Source organism: Cuculus canorus, chromosome 17 (genome assembly GCF_017976375.1).
Source record: "Cuculus canorus isolate bCucCan1 chromosome 17, bCucCan1.pri, whole genome shotgun sequence".
NCBI classification, from domain to species: domain Eukaryota; kingdom Metazoa; phylum Chordata; class Aves; order Cuculiformes; family Cuculidae; genus Cuculus; species Cuculus canorus.
This window is the reverse complement of record NC_071417.1, coordinates 5,604,985-5,618,209: the sequence shown is the minus strand read 5'-3', so window position 1 is coordinate 5,618,209 and position 13,225 is coordinate 5,604,985. Positions and strand designations below refer to the sequence as shown.

The 13,225-nt window shown below is 51.8% G+C and overlaps 1 protein-coding gene across 19 annotated transcripts in view; it reads right to left on the bottom strand.

The window, feature by feature from the left end:
- Nucleotides 1-11,153: 11,153 nt before the first annotated feature.
- NCOR2 (nuclear receptor corepressor 2) overlaps nucleotides 11,154-13,225 on the bottom strand; it is a 251,275-nt gene continuing 249,203 nt past the window's right edge. For 13 of the 19 annotated variants that reach the window (XM_054082546.1, XM_054082556.1, XM_054082558.1 and 10 more), the window contains one exon: nucleotides 11,154-13,155. In XM_054082546.1, coding sequence (XP_053938521.1) covers nucleotides 12,980-13,155 — 176 coding nt within the window. In that variant the 3' untranslated portion in view covers nucleotides 11,154-12,979. The remainder of the gene's footprint in view (nucleotides 13,156-13,225) is intronic. The other 6 variants (XM_054082552.1, XM_054082561.1, XM_054082562.1 and 3 more) reach the window with 2 other exon arrangements.

Genomic DNA, 13,225 nt, shown 5'->3' with positions numbered 1-13,225 from the left:
TAAATTTAAGCAGATGATGTTTGGTATTAGTTTTGCTCCTGGGATATTTCAGAGAGTAATTGCACATATCTCTGAGGGATTACAAGGTGCTGAAGTACTAATGGATGGACTTTGAATTTAGACTAAATGCCTTTGTGAACAGAAGGAAAGGTTTAGGCTGGTTTTGCAGACCACAAGAATGCTGAGGGTATGATGCCAAAAGCCTCACCTAAAAGGAGTTGCTGATAATGGGCAGCTACAAATTAAATAGTAATAATAAACTCTGACATACTGGGATCCCTGTTCCACTCAACAAAGCAGAGCTGTAAGGGAACAACAGATGCCTTTACCAGATTTCATTCCACAGCTATGTACAGTCAACAAACAATAGAGGAGTTTGCCAGAGAAAGAACCTTTCCTGGGGATTGGAGAGCAGTAAAAACTCCACTCAGTTGCCAAGCCATCAGCTTGAGACTCCCACCTGCAAGGCCTTGGGCATGGTCTCTGCTCCTTGTGCTCAGCAGATAGCAATGTCAGAGCCTGGACCTGCAGAAGTGTTTTCGGAAGATCTAGGAAATGCCAAGCAGCAGGAAAGTTGTGTCACTGTCCTCAAGATGTCACGAGTCCAGGCCCATGTGGAGGAACAGTGTGCCTGAAATGATGCACATACTAGTCACCTGCATGAATTACGTCTCCTCTGGCACAGGACACTGGACTGTCACTTAAGCCATCTCTGTGGGGAGCAGATGTGGGATGGGAGTCAGTCTGTCACAGCAGATATGCCTCAGAGTTCCTCTGTCCTCATAGCAGCTGACCCTGTGGCTCCAGAACTACCTCCCAGATCAGCCATCCTGGAATGACTGAACCCACTTGAGATGCTCTAGATGCAGCCCTGCAGCCTCCTCTTGTCCTGTGCTTCAGGGGCACGTTTGCTTTAATAACTGAGACCTCAGGGTGGCTGTTGAGCCTCTGCATGCTTGGCCTGGTGATGGGACGGTGGCTTCCCTGGCTGGCGTCCTCACTGCTCTCTGCAGAGTCTGCTCAGCCATGGTGAGAAGTTTGTGTAGTGCTGATTTTCAGCCCATTGCTTGTGGGACCAACACCCACCGCCGATGTCGCCTCTGTAGTTACCTTGTGGCCCAGGGGAATGTGGTTTGGCCACACGGGTTTGCCGTCACATTAACCACCTCCAGCTCTCCTGCCTACTTATAAATCCTTTGTTTTGGTTACACAAGAGATGAGCGAGGATGTTCCCCAGGACTGCAGGGCTTCTGCTGAAGCTCTGAGTCCCTTTCTTCTGGCAACGTGCCTGGCCACAGCAGGAAGTTAATGCAGGAACAGCCTGTTCGCAAGTAGGATAGAGGGTCCTGGAATTGCTTTTTTTCGGGCTTAAGGAGGGAGGTTTATGAGCCCTGTCTTCTACTTCTATTAGTGATACTGGATCCAAACAGTTCTATGCCTTGGAGTCCAAGACAGATGGGGAGTTCACTTCTATGAAGATGAAAATGCTCATCCTGCCAAGACTTTGATTCTCATCGTATCCTTCCTACCCTGCAAACAGGCTGACAGCACATTTCTAGCATAAAAATATCCTACTCTCCGGTTAACCACCTCCAGATTCCTTTCCTGAGCCTGTTCTGAGCCCGGTGATTAGACATTTCTATATACATAAATATTCAACTCATCTCCCCAGAGCTCTTCCTGTCTCACAAGCAAATCCTGAGACCAGTGGCTGTTTGCAGCTCCTTGAAGTACAAATGGGATCAGGGCTTCTTTCAAGCTGACCTCTGCAGTCAGCACCCTCCGTGCAGAGCACCTGCACCCTGACCATGCAGCCTCCCATCATGGCCCACTGAGACATCCATCACCTCCTGCACTGGAGAGCAAACTGCTCCAAACACCCGGTGCATGGCTGTGGGTGACAGTGGCGAGGGGCTCCACGGACCAGGAAACCCGCATCGGCTCTGGCATGTGTTGTAGTTGTGCATGGGGGTATGCACACTTGCAAAACCACACCAAGTGCAAAGCAGACACACACACACACACATGCGTATGAGTGCAAACTGCACTCTCTTTGATGCAGGATTGCAAAAACATTACCTTCCCCTGGGGCTTCACAGTGAAATAACCTGATTAGTCATAAACCAGCTAGAAACATCAGTCCCTCGTTTATCATTTTCAACATAAATAATAAGGGCAAGAGAGGAGCATGCCAGCAATAAACTAGTTATAGACGTAGTGTTGAAATCTGCCCATCACCTTTCACTATGCCCCACTTACTGATAATAAACAGTGATCCAACAGATCCCTTGTCTGAGTCCTCGAGCGCAGCACAACAAAGGACACCAGGCAACCCCCTGCTCTGTGCCCTGCGAGTCCATTTGGTGTTTGCGTGGGAGGCCAGGGAGGAAAATGCAGCAAGTTTTAAAGAACACATTTGTCTTGCTGACAAATGCCTTAGGAAATAAAAGCCTTTGTATTCTTCTTTGACCTCTTCTGCTCACAGATGGGTTTTCGCTGTGCTTCCGACAGGATTTTTTTTTAGCTCCTGCACTTCCAGGACATCCATTTGAGCTGCCGAACAGCGCAGCTCAGCCGCCCAGTGCAGAGGACGGTTTTAAGCAGGAGCATTCCCAGTGCCCAGGGCTGGCTGGGTGATGATGCACATCGTGTTATGGACCTACCAACCTGTTGTAGCCAAGAAGGCTGGCCTTGGAGGTGCAGAGCTGGGCTTTAGCTTCAAGTCCAGCTTCCAGTGAGGCATTATGCACTGGCAGCAGCTCAGGCCTCTCAGAGCATCCTTGGCTGGTTAAGCACAGGCTTTACCCATTTTCAATACAGATTGAACAGAGGAGTTACCACCCAGAGCCACCCAGATCCTTAACTGGTATCCAGGACAGGAGCTGAGCATCCCTATTGCTCTCACTGAGCCTGTTATCAAAAGGAAGTGAAGGTGGAGTGGAGCAGGGAACAGCGGAGCAGCATTTGAGGCTTTGGGTACTTTCCTGTGCGCAGCGCTGCTCTGCCTCTGGGTCTGCCCTTGAACTTTGCAGCTTGGGTCCTTACCGAGTCCTCTGGGGCTTGTGGATGTTTTGGCAGCACCAGCCCTCTGCGCAAGCCCCAGCCATAGCTGAAGAAGGCTGTTAATGAGCCACATGTTTTGAAGCCCTCCAGGCTTGGCACCGGATCATGGGTGCCCGTTGCAGCCTGGCTCCATTCGCCGGCCGCGCTGTGCTGCAGCCCAGCAGAGCCGCTGCAAAGTGTCCAGCTCAGCACTTTCTGGAAAAATCTTTATTTGCGGAGGAGTGGCTGATTTAGGGGAAGGTCCTGCCACCCTCTCCCACCCAGCCTCTCCCTGCCACTCACCCCAACAAAGGTCTCTCCTTTATATGCACTTGGAAAGGGAAAGAAAAAAATCACGTTTATTTTTAAACACTGCCTAATGGTGACAAAGAACATCTGGAGAGCAGCTTTGCCCCTCACACAGTCCTCCATCTCCACATCTCGATACAAAGCCCAACAGCAAATCAGTCCAGGAAGGACCCATCGGCTGAGCACTGGAGACAACCCTCCCCAGGGGTGCCATCAGCTTGGGGACCATGGGTGTCAGCCAGGGGACAGCAGGGACCCAAAAGCCCTGGAGATGCGATTTGGCTGACTAAAGGCATACTCACTGGTCGGAGATATTTGGACAGTGAAGGGGAGAGGGCTGCTCAGCAGCAAGGTGACCCTTATGTCTGTGCCAGCCCATCTCCCTGGAGCTCCCAGGAAACGAGGGCACAGCAGAAACCTCACTTCCTTCAAGCTTGTTTCCAACAAGGCTCTTCCAGCCAACATCAACATACTTTGCTTTACTTCCCAGCATGGCCCGGGGCAGAAGGCAACATCTGGACCTAATAAAAAGGCTGCCTTCCCCCACTAAGAGACCCAATAGCAACCTCTACTATTTGGTTTCCAACCTCTGCTGCTTAGTTTCTCCTTCACCAGTGTATGGAAGAAGCAGCTCCAGCTCAGGGGTTGTTGCTGGTCTGAAAGGGAATAGGATGCTCCAGCAGCCTATGGGGACTGAATTTATCCAGGTAGCTTAGAAATGGGTCCAGAGTGGTAAAGTTAGAAGAGTTTCTCTTCTAAAGAGCCAGCAGTGCTTGAACTGGTTGTGACTTCTCATTACAGTGTAGAGATGGGGTATAAGGGTTCGTTTTTGCCTTGAACAGAATGGCACTCCTTTTTCTTGGTTTCAAAACCATGAAAGCTCGAGAGGGCTCTAAGCCAAGGCCTGGGATTAACAACCCCATGGGGAAAAGCTCTGCTTCGATCCAACTGGAATGCAGATCCAGACCTGGCACCCATCTTCAGGCATGCACTGACCTGGCTCCTCGCATCTGACCTCTGGCAGCTGCTTCACCATTTGGAAAAGGTTCAGGACAAAACAGCAGCAGGAAATACTCCTGGATCCTGGGCAGAGCTGGATCAGGATTGCATTGCTAAAGTCTGGCCTTTTGCTAACAAACACCCGAGTCAGTGGAGTCCAAACCTCTTCAGAGCCCATGTCTCACCAGGGTTGATTCAAGGCCCCTCACACCACACCTGCTGACAGCTGCTCTGAGAAGTGAGGAATGTGTCGAATGAGGACGTAGTTTCTTCGAGAGCAACCTTCTGAATGTTGTTGCTCTGTTTTTTGCTCTTCATGAAATCTTCTCCTCATGGAGATGCCCCTCTCTTGTTGGTACAGCATTTTCTGCAAGCAGTGACCTGCAACGCGCAGGGCAATTGTTTCCCTGGCTTGACCGGGGCTGTACGCCTGTGGATGGGAAGCAGATGAACCCCACCAGGGCTTCTGCTTCCTCCACGGCTTTCCTTAGGCTCTGCTTGGGAGCACTGGGGGCTGCTGTAGGAAGTAATAATGGCAACTTGAAATACATACTTATTAGCATGGCTAGATATCACAGCAAGTGCCATCAGTGCTTCCTATCCTTGCCATCGCGCCGGCCAATACTGCAACAGAGTTTTCTCTGAGCTGAACATGCATTGAGTCATCAGAGAGATTGCAAATGACTTATGAACATGACAAGAAGTCAGGGTGGCAGTGAAAATTTCTGGACTAAGATCAGTCTTCACTGACAACTACTGCTTTTTCCAAATGAAAGTACCCTGCAGAGTATCAAATGGCACCTGACTTCAAAGCAGAGCACTCTCCAGATGGAGTTTGCTGCCACTCCTAACAACCTGTGCTCCGTCAGGTTTCATGCATTTGCAGTGAGAGACATCTGGATTATTCCCAAAGAAGGGAAACACGCTGGCCTCTTCAAAAAAAACAGGCTCAAAATGACATGTGACGGATGCTCTCCTCTCTGCCGCGCAGGTGGTAGAACATATCTCTGGGCAGTTATTTCTCCCTGTTCTCCATTTAGAAGGGTCAACAAGAGGAATGTCTGTTGGTGGTTATACAGGGGCGGCTCTGTCTGCAGCTGAGCTGAGCATGGTCCCTCCTCAGGTGGGATCCGGACACCTGCCCGTGCCCTCCTGCACAGCATCCCTGCCGCGCTGGCCCCAGTGAGCCCGTCACACTGGTGAGGCCAGAGGGCAGAGCCCAACAAAGCCTGACTTGCAGGAGAGCATTGGTGTGGGAAGTGAAAGGCAGAAAACGGCGTGTTTGCCCCACAAGGATTCTGCCTCTCAACCCAGCTTCTGCAGGCTTTCAGCCCGGGGTGTGCAGTCAGATGCTCTCCCCGCTGGGCCTTTCAGGGCAGCATTTCTGGTCGCCTTTGCCACCGCGGGAAGGGACCTGCAGCCCTGCAGGGTCTGGCAGCATCCTACACACTTGCAGACTGCTGAGGCTTTCCCTGCCCCAAGCCTCCCTGCATCCCCGTTAGGTGATGCCTCCTCACCACGACTGAGACAACCATGAAGAAACGTGTGTCCAGGGATTTTATTTCCAGAGCATTTCTGCAAAGATGGTTTGGGGGTTTTGTTTGTTTGTTCGTGCCCCAGTCCACCAGCTCCGAGAGCACTCGCACTTCACTAAAGCCGACGCTGATCTCGGCTCACTCAAACACAACTGCTCCAACCTCCTCTTGGCAGCGAGTGATTTATTACCGTGCCGCTGCCTGGAATCCTGACAAATACTCATTTGGTAATTACAGGAGGTCAAAAATGAGAGGATAAATAAACCTGATGATTAATTCAGCTGTTACACATACACACACACAGAGTGACACTCATTCCCAAGTTCCTCATGAACCCAACTCTTCCTAGATGAGCACAAAAAACAGGTAGAGCTGAAGCAGCCAGAACCCCCCCAGCCTCTGCCCAACGCCCTTCAGTGTCCCAGTGCTGGTAAAAAACAGGTAACCCATCAAAAGCCGCTCTATTTTCCTTCCAAGTTACTTGCCAGCCTCAACTGTCTCATCTCCTGCCAAGAACAGCTTTTTAGCCCTCTGCATCATTATCAGAGACCATATATAATTTCATGGCAAATCACAAGAACTGACGAATGACTATTTGGATTGCAATTGTCAGGAGAGTATAAAATACTTCCTGCTGTAAGTAGCCCAGAGCAGTTACTGGCTTTCTTGGCCCAAGGCACATTTGACCCACTCAACCACTCAGCTGCAGAGCCCCTGCTCAGCTCGGGGCTGCCTTTCTGTGGAGGGCACAGGGCTGGGTGCTACCACCACATGGATTTTATGTTCTGGCATATTTTGTACCCTCTCTTTAAATTAATCTTACCTTGCTCATCACTGGCTACCACCGTGACATCCTGCTGCCCTCCCCATCACCTGCAGGGCACTCGCTGCCTGCAGAAAGGGTGCTGAAGGCAAATGCAGTGGAGTCCCAGCTCGTGCAGCGAGGACAGATTGGTTTCCTTCTTCTTCTAACTCAGCCTGGCCAGAAAAAAAAAAAAAAAATAAAAAAAATCTTCCTCTTCTTAGATACTTTAAAAAAAAAATTCTCATAATGCTAACTAAACCACAATTCATCATCAGGAGAAGGCTGCAATGCCCCGTGCCTTCTCATGGCCTCTCAGGGCAAAGACATTGAGGACCATCTTTTATCTTCTCTTTCCGCTTCAAAAATCCCCGTCTGCCACTCAGTCAAAATACAAGTGAGTCTGGACTTGTGACACTTTTATTGCTGGTTTTCGAAGCCATCTGCTTTTGTCCTGTTTCATTTTCATCTCCTTATGCAAGAACTTTGCAAGTAGACCTAAAGTTTTCCATCTTTAAATCATAAGCGCTGGCCTTGAATTTAGAGTTTTCCCACCTTCTGTTCCTTCCTCATCAGCGTGAATTATTGACCAGGGCTACCGCCGTCAGCCCTCGTCAGCGTTTAAACCCTGATGTGAAAGGCTGAACAGCTTGGCTCCTGTTTGTACTGTTTATTAACTTGGTCTTATTGCCTTCAGAGCAGCAAAAGCCTTTCCAAGAAGGATTTCAACAAAATCTCTGTTCTTGGAGATCTTTAGACTGATCTTTCAGAGCCAGTGGGAATCTACCCTGTGCATCACCACGGGAGCCGGTCGCTAGAGGAGCGTGTGGAGACTGGAAGAAGAAGGCTCAGTGGGCGCGGGTGTGTACCTGGAGGGATTTCAGATGGTATTGGGGTGATCCAGAGATGACACAGGATGATCCTCCAGCAGCACAGAGAGGGGAGCCTTTTGGACACCCCCTGGATGGACAAACCCACCATGCAGCATCATGGAGCCTTCCCCCAAGCCATGCAGCAGCTCAGACTAGGATGACCACCCAGAATGCTGAGCTGGCAGAAGGTATGAAATGCTCATCGCTGCTCTCAGGAAAACATCATTTGTGTAAATTCCATTTCTGAGTCCCAGGAAAGGCAGCAGAAGGTGCCCAAGTGCAAAATTAAGTAACAGGCCTTCAACGGATTAAATCCCGTACAGTCATGGGATTTGTCCTCGGCTCAACGTCCATATCCTTTGGCTCGATGTCCTCTCATTCATCACTTGCCCGGTGAAACACCACCGCCCCCCCAGCAGCGGTGAGAGCTCCTGAGCCCTGTGGCACCAGCCCTGCAGGTGGCTTGGGGACCAACGGCCTCTGGCCTCAACCAAAGTCAACTGCACCCCACGGGATGGATACCAGAGTTAAAGCAATTTAATTGGGCAGCAGCTAATTAGCCTTCACAATACCTTCCTACAAGGCTTGTGAGTGATTACCCATCACCACAATAAATTTCTTTTCTTAAATTAAATTAAATTAAAGTTCAGTTGAAGGATGTTTTCCTTGGCTGCTGATTTGACCTGGCTCTGGTCAAAGAGCAATGAAGCCAAGGTGTCCAACACTGCCCCTGCTCGATGCTGGCAGAGATGCAGGTATCTCTGGTTTGGGAGCATTTGGCTAAGGGTCGCCTGGTCCCACAGCAGTCCTTGGGTGCCACTTGCCACAGTCCCTTGGTGACCTCAGTCAACACAAACATTGTGCTTAAGCAGCTCCTGGCAATCCGTTTGTTATAAAGCAGTGCAGGGTGTTGTAAGCCCTGCCTACAGATGGGGAAACCGAGGCAAGGAGGGAGGCTGCAGCTCGGGTAGAGTGCTCACCTCCTGAGCTTGAGGGCGTAATGCCCCTTCGTGCTTCAGCCACCAGGCTCACCCCTTGCAAGGTCCTTCCTGCAGCCCCATCGCCAGCGGTGCCGCAGGAGGGTCTCGGGGCAGCTGGTGGGCACACAGTGCCACCTTGGCCAGCCCGGCAGTGGCGCCGGGGGCCGTACTGGCCAGCCCTGATGCCGGGGAGCACCTCGGGGCACTGCTGCCACTGACCCTTTCCCCATCTCTTTCAGCCCATTTTGCCACACACCCCCGGCCGTGCCCCTCCAGCACCAGGGCCCCCAACCCACCCCCTCCCCGTGCCACCCCACTCCCATTCCGCCGCCCCGCGAGCGGCTCATGCACACAGACAGGCAGAGGGGTGCAATATTATGCTGCCAAATACGCTGTTTTGGGGGGGGGTTGGTTGGTTTGTTGGCTTTTTATTACTTAACCAGTAAGGCAGTGTTGGGACACTGCGACCCACACCGCTCGCTGGTGGGCACGCTGAGCAAAATAACAGTGAACAAACCCCTCCACCTTTAGTAGAAGACCCCCACCCCTCTGTAGCGAGCTGTGGAAATATTTACACCTGGTGGTTTCTCTGTACAGCCCCAACTATCATACAACTCACTCCAAAACAGCTATGCACAGTTGTACAAAAGATAGATATTTCCCCCCGGTACAGTTCCAGCGATAAATTGTCCAATAGTTTGTTTTCCTGTTTGTACAAGTTACAAAGTAGGCGAACATTAACTTTAAACTTGGAGTTTTCAAAAGAGTTTGATGCGACTTTCTCCTGGGTGGCACAATCCAGCAGAGGGAGGCGCCGGTCGGACCCTGCCCTGAGGGGTTGGGGTGCTCGGGGGCACCTCGGTCCCCATCGGCAGGGAGGGCCGCGGGCAGCGCCAGGGCCAGAGCGGGGCAGGATGGGGGGGAAGCATCACGACCTGAAGGAGCAGCAGCTCCCCCCTTCCCAAAACCATGCTCCCACCAACCCACACGTGAGCAGGGAAATGGGGAGCTGCCCCACAGCAAATCCCCAGGGCCAGGCACGTCCCCACTGAGCCTCCCACGCAGCATGCTACCAGCTCACTGATTTGACCCTAATTAATTAATCAGCAGCAGGAGGACAGTCCCCACTCGGGCGCCCTGGCAAGGGTGGTGCAGAGGCTGCCCAGGGAGGGGGTCGAGTCACCTTCCCTGGAGGTGTTTAAGGGACGGTGGATGAGGTGCTGAGGGGCATGGTTTAGGGAGCGTTAGGAATGGTTGGACTCCATGACCCAGTGGGTCCCTTCCAACCTGGTGATTCTATGATTATGACAGGAGGTACCGCTGCCCGCTGTTCCCCAGCCTGTCCTCGCGGCGGCAGGAGGGTCTGTGTGGGGATGAGGTGACCAAGGGTGGAGATGCAGCAAGACAGAAAGTGCCAAATAAGAGCTGTTGTGTGGGCAGCTGCAGGGCTGAGCTCTCTACGGGGCTCCCTGTGGGTACAATCCCACTGGAGCAAAACCCATGGGTGTCCCCATCACAGCCAGTTTCACACCCAAGCTGCTCCCCTCGGGTGGCTCCCAGCCCAGGGCAGGCAAGGACACGGCACAGCTGGGGCCTGAGCTCCTGCACGAAGCTGGGGACGTCAGCCATGTGTCCTGCTCCCTGCTCCAGATGATCCCAGTGGATCCAGATGATCCCAGCCCCACAGCCCCACCAGCATCTCCCCGGCACCTCCCTGTCCCCTCATGCGAATGCTGCCCTGCCCAGAAGGTGCTGCCCTTCCATCCCCCATGAGCACTGAGCCACAATCCCTGAACGACCAGAACAACCTCGCAAACATCTGAAAGCCTTTGAACACAGCAATACTCCGGCTTTGGGCATCAGCCGCGCCGTGTGGCTCCCGGCCAGCCCCACCAGCTCCAACCCTTCACCCTACACACACAGAAGACACTGTGGAAATGAGAGGGAAAGAGAAACACAGCTGCTGGAGCAGCACTGAAGGTGGGACAGGCTCTTCACCCTCCATCCCACAGCTTCAGGTGCTGGCCGTGCCGTGGGCGAACGCTGCCCAGGGTTCCTGTGGACAAATCCCAGCCCTGCTCTGGTCAGTGTGGTGAGAAGGGGTCTGTGCAGCACCTGTGGCCCTTCCCGACGTCCTGACTCACCCCACGGGGTCAGCATGGGATGCCCGTGTGGTGAGGAACCCGAACGCTGCCCCAGCACCTCCATCCCCACCTGGGGGCACCCCCGGCGAGAGGGGCTGCGACGCCGCTCAGCGCGGCGGCCTTTCATCAGCGCCCGGGCCCTTCCTTGGAGACACCAAAGCAGCACACAGTATTGCTACTGTGCCAAGTGGGAACTTTATTCTTTGTCGTGGGGTTGTTTTGTTTTGCTATTTTTTTTCCAAATAGGTTAAGGAGGCGGCTTTGAAGATGGGTCGGGTTTGGATTTTTCATTTCCCCCCCCAGCAAAACCTGCAATACTTTCCTAACGCCGTGCCCAGACAGCAGCTCCGGTGGTTTTTACATCTCAGAGCCACAGAGACCCCAGCAGCAATCGCCTGGGAACGGAAACACTTCCACATCGCTTGTGCATTGTCTCGGATTTTTTTTTTTTCTTTTTAAAAAAAAAAAAAAAAAAGCACAACAGAAAAGACACAAACATGGATGAACATTAAAAACCTGTACATTGTAAAAAAAAAAACAAAAAAAAACCCAACGGAAAAAAAACCAAAACAAACCCCAAACAAACAACAAACACCATCATTCGCTTGCTTTGAAATCAGAATCAACCTGGGGACGTTGCAGGGGGAAAAGAAAGATCCGTGGGGAAGGTGCTGGCACCGGCCCCGTGTGCCAGGCGAGGGCTGCGGGGCGGCCGCGGGGCTGGCAGGCACCCAGCAGCGGCAGAAAGTCCGTGCTGGGCTCTGGGCTCCTCTAGCGTAGAGAATGCAAAGCATTTAATACACAGCTTTGTTGGTTTTTTTTTTTTTTTTCTTTTTTTTTTTTTTTTTGCTATTTCCCCCCCAGAGCGAGAAAGCAGAAGTGAGTGAAAAGAAGTCTAATATTTTGTTCTTTAACCATGTAACTGCAGATATGAGCCAACATCATGGAATGAAAAAAATAACGTAAAGTAGAGCATTCATGTGTATCACAAAAATACAATAAAAACTTTTTTTTCCTTTTTTTTTTTTTTTAACTTGTGTGGTTTTTTTTTTTATTTTGTTTTTTTTTTTTTTAAGTTTCCTGTGAGCTCCCTGCCACGCCGGCCTCCTGCCCGCTCGGCCCCTGCGCCCAGCCCGCTCCGAGGGCTCCAGAGAATCAACGGCTACAGCCAGCACACGGTTTCTGCTGAGTCCGCGAAGGTGGGTGTAAGGGGGCTCCGCAACCATGGCAAGATTTGGATAGTTTGTTTGTTTTTTTAAACTAAGTTCATACATTCTCCTGACTTACAGGTAACTTTGACAGCATATCGTTACCTTCTCCTTTTTTCCAAACCCTTCCATACAACGGACAAACACATCAAAGCCTGCACGTAAGAACAGAACCTCTTTTACAGCGTGTAATACTGGGTTTTAAGTCCTTCCTTGCGTAAAATATTGACATAATTCACTGAAGGTATCAAAAATATACCCTGTAGACCATTACAATTTACAATTGCCTTTTCTTACCATTCAGAAAACAATGCACTTAAAGCAACCGAGCCCCTATGTGGGCAGCGTGTGAGCCAGCCCCGGGGCATCCCTGCTCGCTCCGATTTAAGCCCAATCGCTTTCACCACAGGGACCAGGATTTTTTTGCTTTGAAGAAATAGCTCCTCACTCCCTCCCCTGCCCGCTCATCCCGGCCACGGCTGAAGCGCGCTGAGCCCGCTCCAGGGCTGATCAGTCTTGTGACGTGGGTACGAGGGGCCGCCAGCCCTCGGATCAGCTTGCAGGGACCAAACTGGGCTGCTTCCATCCTATTTGAATTCTTAAACATAGATACATTTTTTTTCTTTAACCTGCTCAAGGTTTTGCATTTCCGCGGTGCAGCCCCTCACTCGACTCCGCAGGAGCGCACCAGCAGAGTGTCCCGGCGCGCGGCTGCTCACAGTCCCTCTTAAGCGTGGGAGTCACCGCCTGGCAAGGCTGCCAAGATCGAAGATGGGTTCCTTGGGTTTTGTCTTGTTAAGGCTTTTTTCTCTATTTTTCTTCAGACCAGAGGATGCAGAAATTTCCAGATGTTGAGAAAGAAAAAAAAAAAAAAGCAAACAAAAAAAAAAATTAAAAAAAAAATCCCCCAAAGTGGCTGCTTGGGAGGGGAAGGAGGAAAAAGGGAAAAGAAAAACATAAAATAGTCCTGCTCCTGCATCTTCGCTCATGAGAGCCGGAGGGGCTGGGGCGGTGGGCGCTTGCCCCGGGCATCCCGCTCGCTCCCCACGCCCTGGGTTTGGTCGCCATCTCCCTGCCCCTGCCTCGCTTCATTCACTGTCCGAAAGGGTTTCGTACTGGGAGCAGAGCAGGGGCTTGGGCTCCTCGTCCCAGGCGTGGTGCTGGCTGCCGGGGGTCCCCTGCGGCAGCGGGGTGGCAGGGGCTGCCGTCACCACCCCGCTGGGCAGTCGCATGGTGAGCGGGTTGTAGGGGAACGGTGTCGAACCTGCATGGCGAGGAGGAAGCAGAGAGTCAATGCTGGTGGCACGGCCGCTTTGGGGACATGTCCCCCCTCT